We start from the raw sequence: 25565 nt of genomic DNA, 5'->3' as shown, positions 1-25565 counted from the left end.
ACCTAGACCACTTACCTAAGTCAGCCGCAGACTTGATATCAATATTGTCATAACCACTTCCAATTCGTATAATAATACGTAGGGCCTTAAATTTTTCCAAATCCTCTCTAGAAAGTGAGATTGTGTGATACATAAGGGCTCCCACTGCTTCACTTAATACCTGTAAGTAACACAGAATCCACATTACATTTAAAAAAAATAAAATAAACAAGAACAGAAGGGTTTCTGGTCCCCAAAAATAAACACCCTGTGCATAATCCAAAACAGGTAATGTTGAAATATAATAACATCAGCGTTCTCTTACCCTCCATGCTGACTAACACCTGACCATAGCACATTCTGTCAGCCGTGGTCAAGAGAAGTGTTATCAGCAAAGATGGCATATCGGTTATTCACACTAGAATGGGTATTTATAAAGGGGTTGTGTCAAGATGAATCAAGAGCACACCGCTCACAGCTACCTGGTTCCTGGGGCGGAGCGCTCCTGATGATTGACAGTTCGGACAACAGCATGGGCGCGCTGCTCGTCCGAACTGTGCTCTCTTCCAGGCTGCCAGGAGAGGTAGCTTGGAGGAGAAGTGCAGCGATCCATCCAGCATACCGTCTGTAAGTGGCACATATTCTTTGCCTAGGTAACCGGTCGCTCGGTCTGCAAAATTGGGCAAGGACAGGTACACTATAAAATTAGAAACCAGCCCATTCTTGGGAACGTAGAGGAATAATACATTTTTATTTCTATAGCACCAACACATTCCGCAGCACTTTACATTTTAGAAGAGACTTGTACACATTACAGAATAACACAAATCAATCAGCTGTGAAGTCGGAGTCTGAGTTGAGGAGTCTGAGTCAGAGGTTTAGCTTACCGACGCCATAACCCTGGTGCATAGTACAGATAGAGAGCTATTAATTGCATATTGAGTGTGTAACAGATGCTATAAGGGACCAGATTTGGGAGAAAGTTTTATATGGGCAAAACTGGAATAGTTACGTAAGTGAAGTGAGGTGATAGGGCAGTCTGAAGAAGTGTGTTTTTAGGACACGCTTAAAACTGTGAGTATTGCGAATTAATCAAATTACCCTGGTAGTGTATTCTAAAGAAGTGGCGCAGCTTGTGAGCAGTCTTGGAGACAGGCTTGGGAGGTTCAAATCATTGAGGATGTTAGTCGTGGGTCATTAGCAGAACAGAGGGCACAGGGAAATGTAGGGTAGTGAAAAAGTGTGGAGATCTTTGTGGGTGAGAGTTATAAGTTTATATTGCACCCTGTAGTGGATGGGCAACCAACACAATAGCTGGCACCGGGTAGAGGCATCAGTGTAGCAATTGGAGAGGAAAATCATTCTGGCTGCTGCATTCAGGACGGATTGAAGAGGGGACAGTTTAGTAAGAGAGAGACCGATTAAGAGTTGCAGTAGTCCAGACGAGAATGAATGAGAGCCACAGTAAGTTTTGCAGAGTCAAAGCTAAGAAAAGGTTGAATTCTAGAGATGGTTTGGAGAGGTGTAGGTGACATGATTGATCGGATGCAGACAGTAAGGAAAGATCTGAGTCAAATATAACCCCAAGACAGCAGGCATGCTGCTGGAGAGTAAAGGTAGAAACACACAGAAATGACAATAATGTGTGGGAGAAAGTGTAATGCAAGGAGCTCAGTTTGTGACAGATTCAGTTTTAGATAGAGGGAGGACAATGTTAGAGACAGTGTAAACACAATCATTGGTATTTTGTAGCAATGCAGGGGTGATAACAGGAGACAATGTGTATACTTGTGTCATCAGCATAGAGATGGTACTGTAGGGGCAGTATACAAGGAGAAGAGGAGGCCTAGGACTGAACCCTGAGGTACCCCGACAGTGAGGGCGAGAGGAGAGGAGCAGCAAATTAGGAGGAAATTGCTAAGTTGTTTGTTTTTACAAATACTTTGCAATGTTATACATTTATGGACTTGAGGCATCCCTTTTCAATAATTGTACAATCATTTATTTTCATTATGAGAAAATTTCATCATTAAAGGTTTCCCAATTCAAGACCATAGGATAGATGATGAATGCATGATCAAAATAGGTCATCAATGTCAAATTAGTAGAGGTCCAACTCCTGGCATTCCACCAGTTATTAGCTTCGGTGGCAGCAGGATGTAAACACTGAACAAATCTGAAAGGCATACATCCATACAATGTGCAGTGGCTGCTGCAGAGAACGCCGCTTGTATCTGATCTGCAGCACTCGGCAGCAGCTGCTACACACTGAATGAAGCTGCACTATTCAGCTCAGTTCTATGCTTATATGTGCAGCACCAGATAACAGCTGATCGCTGGGATACTGGGCACCGGATGACAACCGATCTGGTATGTATGCCTTATCCTAAGGACAGGTCATTTCTATTACAGGTCTGTGCAACCCCTCTAACCGTGATAATCAAGAAACAATACACAACAGCAACATGACATAATGAGTAAGCAATCTGATCTCATAAGCTTGGGGCAGTGGGATCATTGTGGGTGGTAAGGCAATGCAGGCAAACAGGCATGTAACCAATACCAAAAAAAAAAAAGGGCATGCTTGGCTAGTGCATGATCTAACTTGTGTCAGTGTTGAACCGACAGTTCTAAAGCATAGAAATACTTGTGCATTGCTATGCTTTATAACTGGAATCAAAGCTGCAAAAGTCAAAGTTCCATAGTGAGACTAAGTACATATAAATAATAATAAAAAAAAAAATAGCAAAACTCTCCCAGAGGGTCATGGCACCCACAAACCATAACAGTAAAAACTGCACTACAGTATGACACTCCTTCCGTTCAGAGTTTTGCACTGTGCCTTAAAAGTAGTTCCCGATTACATGTAGGGTAATGGCGCTCTCAGGAGAAATTGCACAACAATCTGTGGGGTCCATTTTTTCCTATTAGCCCTTATAAAACTAAACATTTTGGGCTGAAACATTTTAGCGGTAAAAATGTAAGTCTTTCTTCATCGCCCAATGGTAAAAATTTCTGTGAGCCACATGTGGTGTCAACATGCTCATTGCACATCACTTATGGGGGTTTCTGCAGTCCTGGCACATCAGGGGCTCCACCAATGTGACATAGCATTCTCAAACCATTCCAGCAACATCTGAACTCCAACATGGCGCGTCTTTTCTTTTGAGCTTTTCACTGTGCCTCAGAAGTAGTTTTTGACCACATATGGAGTATCAATGTACTCAGGGCAAGTTGCACAACAAATTGTATGGTGCAATTTCTCCTGTTACCCTTGTGAAAATGAAAAAAAAAACAAAACTGGGCTAAAACATTTTTGTGGGAAAACAGAACAATTTTTCGTACTTATCGTAAGATCTCTTTCTTGGAGCCTTCATTGGGGGACACAGGCAACCGTGGGTGTATGCTGCTGTCGCTAGGAGGCTGACACTAGGCAAAAACAGTTGGCTCCTCCTCAGCAGGGTACACCCAACGACTGGCACAAAGCTCATCAGTATTAACCCCTTAGCGACCTTTGACGCATACGCTGCGTCATGAAAGTCGGTGCCAAAACGACCTATGACGCAGCGTATGTGTCATGGAGGGATCGCGCTCCTGCAGATCGGGTGAAAGGGTTAACTCCAATTTCACCCGATCTGCAGAGACAGGGGGAGTGGTGCTTCAGCCCAGGGGGGGTGGCTTCACCCCCTCGTGGCTACGATCGCTCTGATTGGCTGTTGAAAGTGAAACTGCCAATCAGAGCGATTTGTAATATTTCACCCAAAAAAACGGTGAAATATTACAATCCAGCCATGGCCGATGCTGCAATATCATCGGCCATGGCTGGAAAACCTAACCTGCCCCCACCCCACCCCACCGATCGCCCCCCCGGTGCTCTGTTACGGGGTCCGGTCCCCTCCGTCCGCCTGCCGGCTCCTCCGTCCTCCTGCCCGCTCCCCCCGTGCTCTGGTGCCCCCTCCCTGTGCTCCGGTCCCCCCCCCGTGATCCGATCACCCCCCCCCTACATACTTACCTGGCCTCCCGGTGTCCGTCCGGCTTCTCCATGGGCGCCGCCATTGTCCAAGATGGCGGGCGCACGCGCACTGCGCCCGCAGAGTCTGCCTGCTGGCAGATTCGTTCCAGATCTATTTTGATCACTGCGATATAGCCTATCGCAGTGATCAAAATAAAAAAAAGTAAATGACCCCCCCCCCCTTTATCACCCCCATAGGGAGAATAATAAAAATAAATAAAATATTTTTATTTTTTTTTCTGCTAGGGTTAGGGTTAGAACTAGGGTTAGAATTAGGGTTAGAATTAGGGGTAGGGGTAGGGTTAGGGGTAGGGTTAGGTTAGGGCATATGCACACAGTGCAGATTTGGCTGCGAATCCGCAGCGGATCGGCCGCGGATCCGCAGCGGATCGGCCGCGGATCCGCAGCGGATTGGCCACTGCGAATTCGTAGCAGTTTTCCATCAGGTTTACAGTACCATGTACACCTATGGAAAACCAAATCCGCTGTGCCCATGGTGCGGAAAATTCCGTGCGGAAACGCTGTGTTGTATTTTCCGCAGCATGTCAATTTTGTGCGGATTCCGCAGCGTTTTACACCTGTTCCTCAATAGGAATCCGCAGGTGAAATCCGCACAAAAAAACACTGGAAATCCGCTGTAAATCCGTAGGTAAAACGCAGTGCCTTTTACCTGCGGATTTTTCAAAAATGGTGCGGAAAAATCTCACACGAATCCGCAAAGTGGGCACATAGCCTTAGGGTTAGGGTTGGAATTAGAGTTAGGGTACCGTCTCACAGTGGCACTTTTGTCGCTACGACGGTACGATCCGTGACGTTCCAGCGATATCCATATGATATCGCTGTGTCTGACACGCAGCAGCGATCAGGGACCCTGCTGAGAATCGTACGTCGTAGCAGATCGTTTGGAACTTTCTTTCGTCGCTGGATCTCCCGCTGTCATCGCTGGATCGTTGTGTGTGACAGCGATCCAGCGATGTGTTCACTTGTAACCAGGGTAAACATCGGGTTACTAAGCGCAGGGCCGCGCTTAGTAACCCGATGTTTACCGTGGTTACCAGTGTAAAAGTAAAAAAAAAAAAAAAAAAACGTACATACTCACATTTCGGTGTCCTTCAGGTCCCTTGCCGTCTGCTTCCCGCTCTGACTGTCTGCCGGCCGGAAAGTGAGAGCACAGCACAGCAGTGACGTCACCGCTGCGCTCTGCTCTCACTGTACGGCGGCACTCAGTCAGAGCGGGAAGCAGACGGCAAGGGACCTGAAGGACACCGAAATGTGAGTATGTACGTTTTTTTTTTTTTACTTTTACGCTGGTAACCACAGTAAACATCGGGTTACTAAGCGCGGCCCTGCGCTTAGTAACCCGATGTTTACCCTGGTTACCCGGGACCTTGGCATCATTGGTCGCTGGAGAGCGGTCTGTGTGACAGCTCCCCAGCGACCACACAATGACTTTCCAACGATCACAGCCAGGTCGTATCGCTGGTCGTGATCGTTGGTAAATCGTTATGTGAGACGGTACCCTTAGGGTTGGAATTAGGGCTAGGGTTGGAAATAGGGTTAAGATTAGGCTTGTGGTTAGGGTTAAGGATAGGGTTAGGGTTGTGTTGGGGTTACAGTTGTGGGTAGGGTTGGAATTAGGGTTAGGATTAGGGTTGGATTTAGGGTTACGGGTGTGTTGGGGTTAGGGTTGTGGTTAGGGGTGTGTTGGGGTTAGGGTTGTGATTAGGGTTATGGCTACAGTTGGGATTAGGATTAGGGGTGTGTTGGGGTTAGTGTTGAAGTTAGAATTGAGGGGTTTCCACTGTTTAGGCACATCAGGGGTCTCCAAACGCAACATGGCGCCACCATTGATTCCAGCCAATCTTGCGTTCAAAAAGTCAAATGGTGTGCCCTCCCTTCCAAGCCCCGACGTGCGCCCAAACAGTGGTTTACCCCCACATATGGGATACCAGCGTACTCAGGACAAACTGGGCAACAACTATTGGGGTCCAATTTCTCCTGTTACCCTTGCAAAAATAAAAAATTACTTGCTAAAACATAATTTTGAGGAAAGAACAATTATTTTTTATTTTCACGGCTCTACGTTATAAACTTATGTGAAACACTTGGGGGTTGAAAGTGCTCACCACACATCTAGATAAGATCCTTTTGGGGTCTAGTTTCCAAAATGGGGTCACTTGTGGGTTTTTTCTACTGTTTAGGCACATCAGGGGCTCTGCAAATGCAACGTGACGCCCGCAGACCATTCCATCAAAGTCTGCATTTCAAATGTCACTACTTCCCTTCCGAGCCCTGACGTGCGCCCAAACAGTGGTTTACCCCCACATATGAGGTATCAGCGTACTCACAACAAACTGGGCAACAAATATTGGGGTCCAATTTCTCCTGTTACCCTTGTGAAAATAAACAATTGCTTGCTAAAACATCTTTTTTGAGGAAAGAAAAATTATTTTTTATTTTCACGGCTCTGCGTTGTAAACTTCTGTGAAGCACTTGGGGGTTGAACGTGCTCACCACACATCTAGATAAGTTCCTTGGGGGGTCTAGTTTCCAAAATGGGGTCACTTGTGGGGGGTTTCTACTGTTTAGGCACATCAGGGGCTCTGCAAACGTAACATGATTCCCGCAGACCATTCCATCAAAGTCTGCATTCCAAATCGTCACTACTTCCCTTCCGAGCCCCGCCATGTGCCCAAACAGTGGTTTACCCCCACATATGGGGTATCAGCGTACTCAGGAGAAACTGGACAACAACTTTAGGGGTCAAATTTTTCCTGTTACCCTTGGGAAAATTAAAAAATTCTGGGCTAAAAAAATATTTTTGAGGAAAGAAAACACATTTTTTATTTTCACGGCTCTGCGTTATAAACTTCTGTGAAGCACTTGGGGGTTCAAAGTGCTCACCACACATCTAGATAAGTTCCCTTGGGGGTCTAGTTTTCAAAGTGGGGTCAATTGTGGGGAGTTCCTACTGTTTAGGCACATCAGGGGCTCTGCAAACACAACGTGACGCCCGCAGAGCATTCCATTAAAGTCTGCATTTCAAAACGTCACTACTTCCCTTCCGCTCCCCGACGTGTGCCAAAACAGTGGTTTACCCCCACATATGGGGTATCAGCGTACTCAGGAGAAACTGCACAACAACTTTTGGGGTCCAATTTCTCCTGTTACCCTTGGGAAAATAAAAAATTGTGGGTTAAAAAATCATTTTTGAGGAAAGAAAAATAATTTTTTATTTTCATGGCTCGGCGTTATAAACTTCTGTGAAGCACTTGAGGGTTCAAAGTGCTCACCACACATCTAGATTAGTTCCTTGGGAGGTCTAGTTTCCAAAATGGGGTCACTTGTGCGGGAGCTCCAATGTTTAGGCACACAGGGGCTCTCCAAACGCGACATGGTGTCCGCTAATGATTGAAGCTAATTTTCCATTCAAAAAGCCAAATGGCGTGCCTTCCCTTCCGAGCCCTGCCGTGCGCCCAAACAGTGGTTTACCCCCACATATGAGGTATCATCGTACTCAGGACAAACTGGAAAACAATATTTGGGGTCCAATTTTTCCTATTATCCTTGGGAAAATAAAAAACTCCGGGCTAAAAATCATTTTTGAGGAAAGAAAAATATTTTTTTATTTTCATGGCTCTGCGTTATAAACTTCTGTGAAGCACCTGGGGGTTATAAGTGCTCACTATGCATCTAGATAAGTTCCTTGGGGGGTCTAGTTTCCAAAATGGGGTCACTTGTGGGGGAGCTCCAATGTTTAGGCACACAGGGGCTCTCCAAACCTGACATGGTGTCCGCTAACGATGGAGATAATTTTTCATTCAAAAAGTCAAATGGCGCTCCTTCCCTTCCGAGCCTTACCATGTGCCCAAACAGTAGTTTACCCCCACATATGAGGTATTGTCGTACTCAGGAGAAATTGCCCAACAAATTTTAGGATCCATTTTATTCTGTTGCCCATGTGAAAATGAAAAAATTGAGGCTAAAAGAAAATTTGTGTGAAAAAAAAGTACTTTTTAATTTTTACGGATTAATTTGTGAAGCACCTGAGGGTTTAAAGTGCTCACTATGCTTCTAGATAAGTTCCTTGGGGGGTCTAGTTTCCAAAATGGGGTCACTTGTGGGGGAGCTCCAATGTTTAGGCACACGGGGGCTCTCCAAACGCGACATGGTGTCCGCTAAAGATTGGAGCCAATTTTTCATTCAAAAAGTCAAATGGCGCTCCTTCCCTTCCGAGCCCTGCCGTGCGCCCAAACAGTGGTTTACCCCCACATATGAGGCATCAGCGTACTCAGGACAAATTGGACAACAACATTCGTGGTCCAGTTTCTCCTTTTACCCTTGGGAAAATAAAAAAATTGTTGCGAAAAGATCATTTTTGTGACTAAAAAGTTAAATGTTAATTTTTCCCCTCCTTGTTGCTTCTGCTGCTGTGAAACACCTGAAGGGTTAATACACTTCTTGAATGTGGTTTTGAGCACCTTGAGGGGTGCAGTTTTTAGAATGGTGTCACTTTTGGGTATTTTCAGCCATATAGAACCCTCAAACTGACTTCAAATGTGAGGTGGTCCCTAAAAAAAATGGTTTTGTAAATTTTGTTGTAAAAATGAGAAATCACTGGTCAAATTTTAACCCTTATAACTTCCTAGCAAAAAAAAAATTTCTTTCCAAAATTGTGCTGATGTAAAGTAGACATGTGGGAAATGTTATTTATTAACTATTTTGTGTCACATAACTCTCTGGTTTAACAGAATAAAAATTCAAAATGTGAAAATTGCAAAATTTTCAAAATTTTCGCCAAATTTCCGTTTTTTTTCACAAATAAACTCAGAAATTATCGACCTAAATTTACCACTAACATGAAGCCCAATATGTCACGAAAAAACAATCTCAGAACCGCAAGGATCCATTGAAGCGTTCCGGAGTTATTACCTCATAAAGGGACACTGGTCAGAATTGCAAAAAACGGCAAGGTCATTAAGGCCAAAATAGGCTGGGTCATGAAGGGGTTAAAGAAAAAAGTAGTGGGAGAAGCAACAAGAAACATATAGGGTATGTGCACACGTTGTGGATTGGTGTGAGGATTTTTCCCCACTGTTTTTGCAAAATAAGCAGGTAAACCGCACTGCGGATTACCCGCGGATTTACCGCGGATTCCACCTGCGGATTCTTATTGAGGAGCAGGTGTAAACCGCTGCGGAATCTGCACAAAGAATTGACATGCTGTGGAAAAAACACAGCTGCGTTTCTGCGCGTTTGTTTCCGCAGCATGTGCACTGCGGATTTTGTTTTCCATACATTTACATGGTACTGTACAACGCATGGAAAACACCGTCAAATCTGCTGCGGATCCGCAGCAAAATCCGCAACGTATGCACATAGCCATACAGTCCCAACCAAGACACACATGCCCAACATAGGCACAAAAACCAGGGAGAGTGTTGCGTCCCCAAACAAAGGCTTCAAGAAAGAGATTTTACGGTAATTATCAAAAATCCTTCCCTTAAATCCCAAGGGAGGGAACAGAAAAAAAGTGCTTAAATCAGGTCGAGCGACGGAAGACCTCCGCTTGCAACATCTTTCTACCTAGGCCAGCATCAGCCGAAGCACAGGTATGCACCTTATTGAATCTTGCGAATGTATGCGGAGATGACCAGGTAGCAGCTTTGCAAATCTGGGTTGCAGAAGGCTGGTGGCGAACGGCCCAGAAGGCCTCCACAACATGAGTGGAGTGAGCCATCATTTCTGGAGGGGGTGGTCTATCCTTGACATAAGTATAGCTGAGCGGATCCAACGGGAGATAGAATTGGAGGCAGGTTGTCTCCTCCGGTGACCATCAGGAATAACGAACAAAGAGTCCGAACGTCTGAAGAATGCTGTTCTTGAGAGGTAGAAACGATGCTCTCTGACTAGGTCAAGTTTGCGGAGAGACCTATCCAAGAAATGAACAGGGGACAGGCAGAAAGAAGGAAGGACAATATCCTTGTTAAAGGGACACTGTCACATGAATTTGGAGGGAACAATCTTTAGCCATAGGGGCGGGGTTTTCGGGTGTTTGATTCACCCTTTCCTTACCCGCTGGCTGCATGCTGGCTGCAATATGGGATTGAAGTTCATTCTCTGTCCTCCGTAGTACATGAGTGCACAAGGCAATCTTGCCTTTCGCAGGCGTGTACTATGGAGGACAGAGAATGAACTTCAATCCCATATTGCAGCCAGCATGCAGCCAGCGGGTAAGGAAAGGGTGAATCAAACACCCGAAAACCCCGCCCCTATGGCTAAAGATTGTTCCCTCCAAATTCAGGTGACAGTGTCCCTTTAATATGGAACAGGGATACCACCTTAGGGAAGAAGGAAGGCAACGGAAAAAGGACCACCTTGTCCTGATGGAAAATGAGGAAGCGGGAGCGACAAGAGAGACGCTGAGACCCATCTGATGGAAGTGATCGCAAACAAAAAGGCAACCTTCCAAGAAAGAAGAGAAACCGAGATGTCCTGAAGCTGATCCCTCATAAACGCTCAAAACTAGGTTAAGTTCCCACTGGTCCACAGGAGAAAGATATGGAGGTGCTAGCAACTCCCTGAAGGAAGGTCTTGACCTGGGGAAGAGAAGCCAAATTTTGTTGAAAGAGAATTGAGAGTGTGGAGAACTGACACTTGAGAGTACTAAGAGACAAACCGCACTCTAACCCTGATTGTAAGAACGTTAGGATAGATGGAAGGGAAAAAGAACGGAGCTGTACGACTTTTCACACCATCAAAAGAAGGCCTTCCAAGACCGATAATAAATGAATGAAGACGTGATATTTCTCGCCCTGATCATGGTCTGTATGACAAAGCCTGTATGAGAAGCCTGCATCTCTCAGGACTGCGCCTTCAATGGTCATACCATTAAATTGAGACACTGAGAAATCTGGTGGAAGTGGTGACCCTGAGAAAGTAGGTCTGGGAGATTAAAGGGTACATCTCCAAGCAGGTTGACTAATTAGGCATACCAGGCTCTTTTGGGCCAGTCTGGAGCCACTAGGATGACTGGAACACCTTCCACCTTGATCTTCTAGACAAGTCTGGGAATCAGGGGAAGGGGTGGAGAGAGGTACGGAAGTTGAAACTGAGACCATGGAATGACCAGGGCATCGTAACCAATCTCCAGAGGGTCACGAGACCTGGCGATTCATCCAAGACACTATCAGATGAACATCACGAGTGCCCAACCTCTGACAGATCTGTTTGAATACAGAGGGTTTGAGGGACCACTCGCCTAAGAGACCCTGACAACTTAGTAAGTCGGTAGCCCAGTTATCCATGCCTTGGATATTGGCCGCTGATATTGCTAGCACGTGCCGCTTAGCCCAAGCTAGAATTCGAGAGACTTTTAACATGACTGACCAACTGCGTGCACCGCCCTGATGGTTTATATATGCCACAGCCGTGGCTTTGTAGGACTGAATTCGGACTGGTTGGTCTGCTAGAAGGTCCTGCCAGTGGAGAAGAGAAAGGTAGATGGTTCTGATTTCCATGAGATTGAGGGAAGGGAAGTTTCACGAAAGTTCCTGCAACCCTTAACTATGCGGTGAAGGAAGACCACTCCCTATCCAAGGAAACTGGCATTTGTTGTGACAACTTGCCAACGGACAGGGAGGAATGGTCTCTCATGCTGAATGTAGGGGAGAGACTCCACCTTGCCAAGGACTATCTCACTTGAAGAGGCAAGAGTATGGGGATATCCAGAGAAGAAATCCTTTTGTCCCAAGGTGACAGAAAGACCACCTGAAGGGGACTGGTATGGAATTGTGCGAAAGGGTCAGCTTCCATTGTGGCAATAATCTTCCCCAGATCTCTCATTAAGAGTCGAAGAGAGAGAGGATGGGTTTCTTAGGGAACAAATTTCCAGATGGAGTGGCAAGATCTTTTCCTCTGGGAGAAGAACTCTGGCACGGGCAGTATCAAACAGTATGCGCCTAGGAATACCAGGAGCTGGCCCGGGATCAGACTATTTTGCCGTGTTGATCACCCAGCCTAGATAGGAAAGTGTCCAGGGTGATCTTAACACTTTTGCAACAGTCTCGGAAGGACGGGCCCTTGATCAGGAGGTCGTCAAGATTGGGAATGACTACTACCCCCTTAGAGCAGGTCATTGCTATGATGGCCGCCATGACCTTGGTAAACACTCTGGGGTAACCTGTGGTAACGATCTCCCTGAACCAGGCGTCGTTGAGTACTTAGAGCCACGCATTCCGGAAGAGAAGAAGGTGGCCACCCACCCGAGAGGATTCCCAAATGGGGTGATCCATCATGAAAAAGAGAATCTATTGGAACGTAACCCTGAGGACTTGGCAGAGCGGCCCTTTGGGTGCCATGCTGGGGATAATTTGAAGGACGGCTTCCTTCTCTCTGAGCACGAGACCGGTCTCACTGACAGAAGGTCTCGCAGAAGAAGTGATCAAAGGGGCAAACCTGAAAAGAACATCTTCTGGTAAACGGATTTTCAGGCTTATTCTGGAGAAGAGAGATACTCTTAACGCTGGTGGCATTCGAGATGCTCTGATCCAGCTTAGACCCAAGTAGACGTGATCCCTGGAAGGGGAGATTTGTGAGGGACTTCTTGGACGTTGGGTCAGCATTCCAGGATTTGAGCCAGAGGATTCTGCGTATGGCTACAATATTGCTGGCAACATGAGAGCAGTTGGCTGCTTCCAAAGACGCAAGGAGCAAATATTCACCTGTGCGGGCTATCTAATCCGCATGATCCACCAGTTTGTCCGGTGAGGCAGCTGATAAAATGCCCAGCCAAATACATTTTTCCCAGGTGGAAACAGACTTGGCTCCCCAGGAAGAAGCGAAGACGGGACAGAAGCACCAGCAGTCTCAAAGGCAGACTTGGCTAAGGCTTCGATCTGTCTGTCAGTGGCATCCTTGAGGAAGGAACCATCAGGGAGTGACAGGACAGTTTAAGAGGACAGGCAAGAGACTGGGAGGTCCACAGACATGTATTCTACCCATTTGTTGAGGAAATCAGGACCAAAGGGATACAAGATATCCAACTGCCTTCTACCTGAGAAGCGATTTTCTGGGTGCTCCCACTATTTGGCAAAGATTCCCTCAAACTCCTTGTGATTAGAAAAAACCCGGGGAGGGCTTTTTGCCTTTTTGAATGAGACAGAGTGATCCGGAGTAGGACACTTCTCATCCTTAATATTGATAGTCTGACTACCTGCCGATATAAGGCAGTCGGCCATACCCTGGAGCTTGGAAGATTGGTCCGTGTCGGGATCAGATTCTAACTGGGAATCTAGATCGGACTCTGAGGAGGAGTGGGATACTGAAGACATCCTGGAGGATGTAGAATTAATAACACACAAGAAAGAACGGATCTGGGATCAGATTCAGGTCTGCCTCCTAATGACACGGAGTTTTTGTGCCAGTCAGTGGGTGTACCCTACTGAGGAGGAGACAACTCTTTTTTTGCCTTGTAGCGACAACAGCATACACCCATGGTTACCTGTGTCCCCGAATCAAGCTAATAAGAAATATGATTTTTTTTTTATTTTCACAGGTCAACATTATAAACTTCTGTGAAGCACCTGGGGGTTCAAGATGCTCACCACACATCTAGATACATTCCTTGAGGGGGTCTAGTTTCCAAAATGGGTCATTTGGGGGGGGGGGGGGGGGTTGACTTTTTAGGCACATCAGGGGCTCTCCAAACAGAACATGGGGTCCGCTAATGATTCCAGCAAATTCTGCGTTCAAAAAGTCAAATTGTGCTTCTTCCCTTCTAAGACCTGCCGTGTGCCCAGTTATTTTTTCCCACATATGGAGTATTAGTGTACTCAGAAGAAATTGGTCAAAAAATTGTACGGTGCATTTTCTTCTGTTACCCTTGTGAAAATAAAAAAAATTGGGTCTAAAGTAAAATTTCACATTACTTCAGTTCCTGTGAAGCACCTGAAGGGTTAATAAACTTCTTGAATGTGGTTTTGAGCACCTTGAGGGGTGCAGTTTTTAGAATGGTGTCAATTTGGGGTATTTTCTGTCATAAAGGCCCCTCAAAGTGACATCAGATGCGATGAGGTACTTAAAAAAAATGGTTTTGTAAATTTTGTTGTAAAAATGAGAAGCCGCTGGTCATCTTTTCACCCTTACAACTTCCGAACAAAAAAAAAGGAGATTTTTGTGTACTCACCGTAAAATCTCTTTCTCTTAGCCTCTAATTGGGGGACACAGGACCATGGGTGTTATGCTGCTGTCCACTAGGAGGCGACACTATGCATAATCTGAAAAAGATTAACTGTGGCTCCTCCTGTGCAGTATACACCCCTGGACGGCATCAGCCTTCTCCAGTTTTGTGCCAAAGCAGTAGGAGGAACGTAACATGAATAACATAATTATGCCTGTAAGAAGGCAACTATGTACGAGCTCAAGAAACAATATGAGAACTCAAGAGTTACAACAGCCCGGAGAGGGCAACAGGGTGGGAGCTGTGTCCCCCAATTAGAGGCTAAGAGAAAGAGATTTTACGGTGAGTACACAAAAATCTCCTTTACTCTGTCGCCTCATTGGGGGACACAGGACCATGGGACGTCCTAAAGCAGTCCCTGGGTGGGAAGCAATGGACGAATATTGTGCAGACAGGCCCGTACACTTAGGGCACCGCCGCCTGCAGGACACATCTACCCAGGCTCGCTGAGGACTGGGTATGAACCCTGTAGTGTTTAGTAAATGTGTGTAAGCTAGTCCAAGTGGCCGCCTTACACACTTGTTGTGCCGAAGCCTGGTGCCGAATGGCCCAGGAGGCCCCTACCGCCCGTATAGAGTGTGCCGTAATACCGGCTGGAAGAGGTAGGATTCTTAAGGCGGTACGCCTCTTGTATGGTGGATTTGATCCACCTGGCAAGAGTAGCTTTTGGAAGCCGGCCTACCCTTGTGGCCGCCTTCCGGAAGGAGGAAAGGAGAATCAGACCTCCGGAAGGACGCAGTCCTAGACGCGTATATACGCAAAGGCCTGACAAGGTCAAGCGTATGCAGAGCCTTCTCCACTCTATGAACCGGAACCGGACGTATGCAGAGCCTTCTCCACTCTATGAACCGGAACCGGACAAAGGGAGGGAAGTGAAATTTCCTCATGGAGGTGGAAGTCTGACACAACCTTCGGAAGGAAGGATGGGACCGTACGAAGAACTACCTTGGCCTGGTGAAAAAACCAGGAAAGGCCGTCTGCATGAGAGTGCTGTCGGTTCAGACACCTTGCGTAGCGAGGTGAGTGCCACCAGGAAAGAAACCACCTTCTGGGAAAGAAGGCGGAGCGGGACCTCCTTAAGGGGTTCGAAGGGTGGTTCCTGCAATGCTGTCAGGACCAGGTTGAGGTCCCACGTTTCTAGTGGTCGTCTGTAGGGGGGAACCAATCGGGAAACCCCCTGAAGGAAAGGCCTTACTTGCGGCTTGGTAGCAATGCGCTTTTGGAAAAAGCACTGAGAGGGCTGACACCTGGCTTTTAGGCGAGCCCAATGACAGACTGGCCTCCAGACCCGCTTGGAGAAAACCAAGAACTTTGGGTAGGGAATAAGGGAGTGGAACCCGGCCACGAGATTCGCACCAGGTAAAGAAAAACTTTCCAGGTACGGTAATAAATCTTGGCAGAGGCTGATTTCCGTGCTCTGATCATGGTTGCAATGACCTCTGTCGAGATTCCTGCCTGGGTTAGAACCCAGGTCTCAAGGGCCACGCCATCAAGTTGAGAGCCCTTGAGTTCTGGTGGTAGAACGGCCCTTGTGATAGAAGATCGTGGCGGTCGGGGAGACGCCAGGGGCGTCTGCTGTGAGTTGTACGATGTCGGCGTACCATGTGCGTCTGGGCCAGTCCGGTGCAATGAGGATGGTTGAAACTCCCTCTTGTTTGATCTTCCTCACCCTCTGGATATCAGGGGGAGAGGTGGAAAAATATACAGAAGCTGGAACTGGGTCCAGTCCTGAACCAGAGCGTCTGCTCCGAGCGACCGCAGATCGTGTGTTCTGGCAATGAAGTTGGAGACCTTGGCATTGAAATGGGATGTCATTAGGTCCACATCCGGGGTCCCCCAGCGGAGACAGATCTGTTGAAAAATTTCGGGATGGAGAGACCACTCTCCCGAGTCTATTCCTTGTCGGCTGAGGAAGTCTGCTTCCCAGTTGTCCACACCCGGAACGTGGACCGCCGAAAGGACCGACCCTGTGTCCTCCGCCCAGCGGAGGATATGTGGCACTTCCCGCATCGCTTGGGTACTGCGGGTCCCCCCTTGATGAGTCACATATGCCACAGCCGTGGCATTGTCCGACTGTATCCTGATGTGAGAGGCGGCCAGTAAGTGATGGAAAGCCCTCAATGCCAGAAGGATGGCACGAATTTCCAGGATGTTGATGGGCATGGACGCTTCCGCTGAAGACCACTTGCCCAACAGGAGCCCGCAGCTGGGCTGGGGGTCCCTGGATGCAGGCGCAGTGTGCTGGCCCATTGCTGGGAGCTGTAGGATGCTGCCTGTACAGGCCCTACCTGAGGTGTCTCAACCTAATACCCCCAGAGGGGGATAGGGAGGGTGCTGTTGTCACCTTCAGAGGCCTTTATCCTCGCCTCGACCTCAACCCAGAAACCAAAGAGAATTGGGAAAGGGGGGGGGGGGGGGGAGGGGAGGATCTCGACTTCAAACCAGCACCCGAGGGACTGGGGAAGGAGCAGCATGGGGAATAGCCATCTCAACTTCAACTGGGCACCCCATAATAGGGGGCCGAGGAAGGAGCCATGCCTGGAGTCTCACAAGAGACCCTCTTTTCTTCATCTGCTAGTCGGAGGGCCAGTGCCTTGTCCTTGGGAAGGAGCACTAGACCCCTGGAAGTGTTGAATAACATTCCCAGGAAAGTCAGGGACTGACTCGGGGTTGGTGATGACTTTGTAGGTTGATTAACCAGCCCATGCAACTGAGAGTATCAGTTGTGATTGAGACGCTGAGTTCGCATTCCTTGAAAGGTGGGAGCCTTGATGACTAGGTCGTCCAGGTATGGAACGACTACTATGCCTCTGGAATGCAGGACGTCCATGGTTGCTGCCATGACCTTGATGAAGACTCTGGGAGCCGTGGCGAGTCCAAAGGGGAGAGCCACGAATTGGTAGTGGTCCTGGCCTATTGCGAACCTGAGAAACCTCTGATGGGCAGGTGCAATGGGTATATGCACGTATGTCTATGAAGGGGAGATATTCTCCCTTCTCCATGGACGCAAGATGAACCGAAGGGACTCCATGCGGAAGTGACGGACCCGTACATATTTGTTGAGCTGTTTTAGGTCTAGTATGGGCCGTACGCTGCCTCCTTTCTTGAGAACTACGAACAGATTGGAGTAGAACCCTCGGAAGCGGTCGGACGTGGGTACCGGTACTATGACTCCTGATTAACAAAGCGAGGAGACCGCTTGGTGGTAGGCTCGAGCCTTGGCTGGCGGTTTTACAAAAGTCGGCCGCCTACTGGTGTGGTGTTATCCGGAGTCCGTGAGTCATGAGGAGGAGAAGTCTGGGATTTTCCTCCTCTGGGCTTAGACTGGCCTGCTTTTGACTGCCAGGTCTTGTCCGACCTTTGTGTCGATCGTGAGTTATCCCTGCGTGGGGAACGGATACGATTTTGTACCGGACGTGAGACGGACCAGCTGGAGGAATTCCGAAAGGATCGGAATCGAGTTTGGTTACGCTTCTTGTAAGTGCGTTTAGGTTTCAGTTGGGGAAGAGAAGTACTCTTACCCCCTGTGGCGTTGGATATCATAGTGTCCAACTGTTCACCGAAAAGACTCCCACTGAGGTAGGGGAGGTGCGTGAGGGACTCCTTTGAGGCTGCGTCCGCTTGCCATTCCCGCAGCCAGAGGATACGCCTAATCGTGATGGCGTTTGATGCTATCCCCGCGACTCCCCTTGCTGAACCAGAGCTGCATGGAGCATATAATCTGCTACAACTACATTTTGAACCGCTTGGTCCGACAGTTCAGGAGCGGATGCTTGGAAGGCTTGTAAATTCTTTGCCCAGGTCAGGATGGCCTTGGCAGCCCAAGCTGAGGCGAACGCGGGAGCCATGGATGCCCCTGCTGCCTCGAAAATTGAACGAGCCATGCGTTCTACCTGCCGGTCTGCTGCGTCCCTGAGGGTTGAGCTATCTGGCAGTGAAAGGAGGGTCTGTGCTGCTAGCCTGGAGACTTTTAATCCACCTCAGGTGGATCTGTCCATTCCTCCTTCTGTGGGAAGGGGTACCTCGCCCCCAGATATTTGCGATTAGCAAATTTTTTCTCAGGCTGTAGAGCTGTTTTTTAAGGATCGCCTTAAACTCTGGGTGGTTCGAGAAAACCTTAGGCGGCTTCAGAGGTCCTTCAAAGAAAATCTTATGTTCTGGGACCTCTGGTGGCAGATCAGAAATGTCCAGCACCCGATGGATGGACGATATTATGTCCTCAACTAGCGCTGTATTGCTAGGAGGGATTGGAATCAGGGACCCCTCCGTTTCTCTGTCCGGTCCGAGTCAGAGTCGCAGATGCCTTCCGAATCCTGTGTATCACTGAGATATTATGTCCTCAACTAGCGCTGTATTGCTAGGAGGGATTGGGATCTCACTGAGGCGTCCCCTGCTGGGTGGGCTGGGGAGAAGGCCTTCTCCGGTTGGTGATTGCAGAGATCTGCATCGTCTGTCCCTGGAACGGGACGGTCTAGATGACCTGGAGCTACGGTGTCTCTCCCTAGAGGGGGATGACCGTGTGCTATGGGGTGACGCAGATGGACTTGATCTATGGATCCGCTTGCGTCCTGACCTAGACGTGGATGTGCCAGGGTCATCTGGTTCCTGAGTCAAGCTCTCCCGTTGTTGGGTAATGGTCATAGCCGGGGCATGACCCTGCAGAGCCTGAAGCAATGTGGAAGTTAGGTTATCTATAGACTGCGTCATAGATTTGCGAGAACTGAGTAACCCATTCCGGTGTGGCATTAGACACCGAGTGACACATTAGGTTATATACAGTTCTGGCAATGCGGGTACGTGCTACTACTGGAGAGAGCGGTCCCGCAGGCTGTGCAGAATGCATAATAGCAGATCTGCCTGGTTATCTTGGACCTTGAGCCCTGCATAGTGCACAAAGTGCAGAGGTGCTGCCAGCAGATGGACCTTACAGGGGTAGAGAACCTACAGGGGAGTCTTATAGGTAATATGGATTCACAGCTGAGTAAAAATAACCCAGCTGTGATCTTACCCCACCAGTGTGCCCCGAGGTCCAGCGCCGAAGATCCACAGTCCTGTGCCCCCCGGAGACTGGCTGCCTGGTCCTGGTCCTGCAGACCGGGATATGCAGGGTTAATCTGCAGCCGAAAATGGCTGCAGAGACAGAGGAGAGAGGAGGAGAAGGGGGCGGAGAGCTGGAAAAAGGCGGCAAGGCTATCAAAAACCCGCCCTTTCTGTCTCGATCCGCCCCTTGTATGACACTGTAGAGTGTCATATTTGTCATCCGGGGGGCGGGCCGGGGGCGGAGAGGAGGCTGCTGCTTCAGCTAGGCCGAAGCCGGGGCCTAAATTAGATGCCTGAGGCCCAGAAGGGCTCCAGGCCGGCGCGAAAGTCCGGGAGGGGGTCGGATCTGAACCGGACCCCTCCGGATTTGAAGGCAGGATGGCGGTGGGGCTATAAGCGGAAGGGGAGCCCTGTGAGGGGTCCCCCTGAGGCAGTAGAGAGCTGGTGCTGCCGCAGAGACAGGGACGCTGGGAGCCCTGTGTCTGTATGTGCCATGCCTGCCTGCACTCCCCCCGGCCCCAACAGGAGCCCGCAGCTGGGCTGGGGTCCCTGGATGCAGGCGCAGTATGCTGGCCCATTGCTGGGAGCTGTAGGATGCTGCCTGTACAGGCCCTACCTGAGGTGTCTCAACCTAATACCCCCAGAGGGGGATTAGGGAGGGTGCTGTTGTTACATCGTCAGGGGCCTTTATCCTCGCCTCGACCTCAACCCAGAAACCAAAAGGAATTGGGGAAGGAGGGGGGTCTCGACTTCGAACAAACACCCGAGGGGTTGGGGAAGGAGCAGCATGGGGAATAGCCATCTCAACTTCAACTGGGCACCCCATAATAGGGGGCCGAGGAAGGAGCCATGCCGGGGGTCTCACAGAAGACCCTCTTTTCTTCATCTGTAATCCCGTCGGAAAGCGGGAAACGGAGTAAAACCCTTTGCGACACTAAGCAAAAACTGGAGAAGGCTGATGCCGTCCAGGGGTGTATACTGCACAGGAGGAGCCACAGTTAATCTTTTTCAGATTATGCATAGTGTCGCCTCCTAGTGGACAGCAGCATAACACCCATGGTCCTGTGTCCCCCAATGAGGCGACAGAGTAAATTATGTTTCAAAAATTGTGCTGATGTAGACATGTAGGAAATGTTATTTATTAACTATTTTGTGTCATGACTGATTTAAGGGCATAAAAATTAAAGGTTTGAAGATTGCGACATTTCTGCCAAATTTCCAACTATTTCACAAATAAATGCAATTGATATCGAACAAATTACACCACTGGCATGAAGTACAAACTGTCTCAGAATCAGTGGGATACATTGAAGAGTTCATGAGTTATTAACACAAAGCGACATTGGTCAGAATTGTTATATTTGGCCCAATCATAAAGGTGAAAACAGGTTCGGGGGTGAAAAGGTTAAAGCAGAGAAAAGCAATATTTGGCATTCCAGCTGCTGCGAAACTACAACTCCCATCATACCCTGGCAGTCTCCTGACAACCAGTGGCTGTCATGGAATGCTTGAGAGATGTAGTTTCACAATGGCTGGAGCACCAAAGGTTGCTGTTCGCAAGTTCCCAACACTAGCAAAACAGGGATTTCCTAATATTCCCACACAGGTGGGCTTGAGGCCGCTGTATCTGTAGACACTGCTAAAATATTCAGAGAAGTTCATCCATTTGAAAAATATGTTATGAAATCAGCAAAAACTAACACAGAACTTCTAAAGACTTACTTTCTCGTGGATTTCTTGTGTAGACTGAGCATCACAGAATGCTACTGTAGCGACATCCTTCAATATAGGCATCTCAACCGTGCAATCCCTTCCATCCAGAAGGGCCACCAATGGACGGACAGGCATTGGACCATTCAGAATCGGCGGCCGAATACCTGAACAAAAACAAATCAGTAAAGATCTTCTTTAAATATAAGTAGTTGTCAAACTATAATTGCTTCTACACAAAATCTGCAATTTGATTATTTTTTCAGGCTTTACTCAAACCAAATAAGCAAAACATCGCAGAACACATCAATTTTAGGTCTATCCATGATCACCATTTTATAGTTTATATGGACCTAATGTACATAAAATACACACATTGCATTATTTAATATTGGTCCTTAATTGTGTGTTGGCCAGAGCAACAATCATAGTTCTGCTGTGTGTAGCTGGACTCTAATAGCACAGCATGGCCTATCTCTGGCAGAGACAGTAGATTTGTATTGTCTACATGGATTTCATTCATTTGCTGTGCACAGGCCATTTCCATATCACAATCTTCAATAACCTCTTCATGTAACACATGCAGTTTTCATGGTGGCTTTTTGACCAGGTTTTTGACTGCGTAGCATTATGCTGCACCTGGTCAGTCTCTGTGCTTACAACATGACGGACAGGAAGGATGTAGCCCATGTATAGCACTGTATGAAATCGAAGGAGTAAAGCAACATTACGGAATTATATGCACATTTCTATATGTGAACTGTAAACTGGCGCTCAATGTTGAGCATAAATATGTAAATGTATGTTCTAGGGCCTCATGCACACACTAGAGTGCAGCGCCATGGAGGCTGTTTTCAGTTCCTGAATAGAGACAAGTGATCCGAGCACCTCCAGATGTTGGGGGACATGCTCACTTATTGGCAGTGCTTTCACATAACTATCCCTGTATACACAGCATCTGATGGGATACTGACACAAAAGCTGTGAGCGGCAGGTATCACATTTACTAGAATTGCACGATACCTGCCTCTCACACAGGAAAGCTAGCAGATATTTCTAGAAGTGAGGTCCCCAAACCCACTCAACCACTGAGATGGAAATGAGGACAGCAGGATTATGCCTGTAACGAGAACCTGGGAAGAGTGGATTTATCATCTGTGTTGCCAATTTAAACACAATCCAAGTGATCTCAGGAAAAAGCGGTTTAATGTCAACGCGTTTCAGAGTCCATCTGACTCCTTCCCCAGGACACAACCACAAATAAGGAAGGAATCAGATGGACTCAACCATGTTGATATTAAACCACTTTTTCTGAGATCATTTGGATTGTGTTTAAATCACTGAAAAGCGTTCTGTGCCATCACGTGGTGTTCCACATGGCGCCTCTCAGCAGCACTGAAAAGCGTTCTGTGCCATCACGTGGTGTTCCACATGGCACCTCTCAGCAGCACCGATAGCGTTCTGTGCCATCACGTGGTGTTCCACATGGCACCTCTCAGGAGCACTGAAAAGCGTTCTGTGCCATCATGTGGTGTTCCACATGGCACCTCTCAGCAGCACCGATAGCGTTCTGTGCCATCACGTGGTGTTCCACATGGCACCTCTCAGGAGCACTGAAAAGCGTTCTGTGCCATCACGTGGTGTTCCACATGGCACCTCTCCGCAGCACTGAAAAGCGTTCTGTGCCATCATGTGGTGTTCCACATGGCACCTCTCAGCAGCACTGAAAAGCGTTCTGTGCCATCACGTGGTGTTCCACATGGCACCTCTCAGCAGCACCGATAGCGTTCTGTGCCATCACGTGGTGTTCCACATGGCACCTCTCTGGGGCACTGAAAAGCGTTCTGTGCCATCATGTGGTGTTCCACATGGCAACTCTCCGCAGCACTGAAAAGCATTCTGTGCCATTATGTGGTGTTCCACATGGCACCTCTCAGCAGCACCGATAGCGTTCTGTGCCATCACGTGGTGTTCCACATGGCGTCTCTCAGCAGCACTGAAAAGTGTTCTGTGCCATCACGTGGTGTTCCACATGGCACCTCTCAGCAGCACTGAAAAGCGTTCTGTGCCATCACGTGGTGTTCCACATGGCGCCTCTCAGCAGCCCTGAAAAGCGTTCTGTGCTATCACGTGGTGTTCCACATGACACCTCTCAGCAGCACCAAAAAGCGTTCTGTGCCATCACGTGGTGTTCCACATGGCGCCTCTCAGCAGTACTGAAAAGTGTTCTGTGACATCACGTGGTGTTCCACATGGCACCTCTCAGCAGTACTGAAAAGTGTTCTGTGACATCACGTGGTGTTCCACATGGCGCCTCTCAGCAGTACTGAAAAGTGTTCTGTGACATCACGTGGTGTTCCACATGGCGCCTCTCAGCAGTACTGAAAAGTGTTCTGTGACATCACGTGGTGTTCCACATGGCGCCTCTCAGCAGTACTGAAAAGTGTTCTGTGACATCACGTGGTGTTCCACATGGCGCCTCTCAGCAGCACTGAAAAACGTTGTGTTCCACATGGCACCTTTCAGCAGCACTGAAAAGCGTTCTGTGCCATCACGTGGTGTTCCACATGGCGCCTCTCAGCAGCACTGAAAAGTGTTCTGTGCCATCACGTGGTGTTCCACATGGCGCCTCTCAGCAGCACTGAAAAGCGTTGTGTTCCACATGGCGCCTTTCAGCAGCACTTAAAAGCGTTCTGTGTCATCACGTGTTCCACATGGCGCCTCTAAGCAGCACTGAAAAGTGTTCTGTGCCATCACGTGGTGTTCCACATGGCGCCTTTCAGCAGCACTGAAAAGCGTTCTGTGCCATCACGTGGTGTTCCACATGGCGCCTCTCAGCAGCACTGAAAAGCGTTCTGTGCCATCACGTGGTGTTCCACGAGGCACCTCTCGGCAGGGTTGAAAAGCGATCTGTCCCATCACGTGGTGTTCCACATGGCGCTTCTCAGCAGTGCTGTAAAGCGATCTGTCCCATCACGTGGTGTTCCACATGGCGTTTCTCAGCAGTGCTGTAAAGCGTTCTGTGCCATCACGCGGTGTTCCACATGGCGCCTCTCAGCAGTGCTGTAAAGCGCTCTGTGCCATCACGTGGTGTTCCACATGGCGCCTCTCAGCAGTGCTGTAAAGCGTTCTGTGCCATCACGCGGTGTTCCACATGGCGCCTCTCAGCAGTGCTGTAAAGCGCTCTGTGCCATCACGTGGTGTTCCACATGGCGCCTCTCAGCAGTGCTGTAAAGCGTTCTGTGCCATTACGTGGTGTTCCACATGGCGCCCCTCAGCAGCGCTGTGATCATGTGATGGAGTCCTACTCCTTCCTACCAGTACATGATTGCACGGTTTCACATGATCCACAACTTATGTGATCACCCATGTGACTGTACAGAACCAGGAAGTACCTGTTTTTAGTCATGTGGGAAACTAATTTTCATTTCTAAGTTATGATAGAGTGTCAGACTACAGCTGTAATACACAGAAGAAAAATAAAGAGAACCTGTCAGCTGATAAATGCAGCCAGTTATGTTTGACTCGGCATTTCAGAGAGAAACATACTTTATTAGCCGCCAGGGGCAGAGACCACACAGCAGACAAGTCGGACATGTGGGTCCCCGGCGACTTCTTCCTGCCTGCTGCCCTGGACTGGCAGGTCTCTGACTACACGGGCACGTATAGCAGTCTACAGCATGGCCCTGATGCTTGGAAGCTATGGGGTTTTCCTCTGGAATGTCAGAGTCAAACATACCTGGCTGAGTTCATACGGCCAGTGCCTGATCCATGCTGCCCACTGATTGGTCAGCATGTATCAGCTGACAGGTTCACTTTAAATTTAAAGATCTGATGAAATAGAGTGACCTGCAGGAAGGAAAAAAGGTTATGTACTTAGGATAGACCAGGGGGACTAATATTACGACACATGGTCGTGACTCCTGAGTCCCATGAATATAAATGGAGTGTCAGCACAAAGACCGTTCAAACCAAACAAAGGCACTCAGTGCACCCTTGGTGTGGCCAAACTGTTCACAGAGCACCTTCCAACCGATTTGTTTTCTATCTCCACCCTCCTCTTCCTTGATTGACAACTGTAGATTAACAGGAGAAGGGTAATGATAGACATAAATCGATACGTAAACTGCTCGGCCATGCTAAGGCTGCACAGAGCTTTGTTTGAACAGTCGTTTAGTGTGAAAAACTCCCTTTAATACGAACACTTGTACAGGGCTAGAAGATACCAAAGCCCAAGTCTATTTCTAAGGCAAGGTTAAACATCATTTAGAAATGTTCTTGCTTTCTGTACAAAGAAAACCACGAGCCTGTACTTTCTATACAAGTGATACGTGACTACAGGCCACTGGGGCATGTGTTATACAATGGCCTGCTATAACCACAGGTCCCTGCAAGCTCCCAATTACGTGTCTAACCCTCACAGATTCGATCCAGGCGTTGTCTCTTTACTTTGTGCTTGTCCATGATTCTGGCCTTAAAAACCGCCTGGAAACAAATGGAGAAATGGTATTAGCATTCAGACAGAACAAAAGGGAGCATGAAAACAATACTCGGCGAGAGCTCAGGATTCACTTATACTAGTGC

At 48.1% G+C, this 25565-nt stretch overlaps 1 protein-coding gene across 4 annotated transcripts in view; it reads right to left on the bottom strand.

Annotated features, from left to right (window-relative positions):
• The window catches only part of LOC143776310 (C-terminal-binding protein 2), a 44398-nt gene that overhangs the window by 15787 nt on the left and 3046 nt on the right, over positions 1-25565 (bottom strand). For 2 of the 4 annotated variants that reach the window (XM_077265558.1, XM_077265556.1), the window contains exons 2-4: positions 25397-25466; positions 20994-21148; positions 16-160 (exon numbers count right to left, since the gene is read on the bottom strand). In XM_077265558.1, coding sequence (XP_077121673.1) covers positions 16-160; positions 20994-21148; positions 25397-25445 — 349 coding nt within the window. In that variant the 5' untranslated portion in view covers positions 25446-25466. The remainder of the gene's footprint in view (positions 1-15; positions 161-20993; positions 21149-25396; positions 25467-25565) is intronic. The other 2 variants (XM_077265559.1, XM_077265557.1) reach the window with 1 other exon arrangement.

This window comes from Ranitomeya variabilis, chromosome 5 (assembly GCF_051348905.1).
Source record: "Ranitomeya variabilis isolate aRanVar5 chromosome 5, aRanVar5.hap1, whole genome shotgun sequence".
NCBI lineage: Eukaryota > Metazoa > Chordata > Amphibia > Anura > Dendrobatidae > Ranitomeya > Ranitomeya variabilis.
The sequence above is the reverse complement of the archived record's forward strand: the minus strand, read 5'-3'. Positions and strand labels throughout refer to the sequence as shown.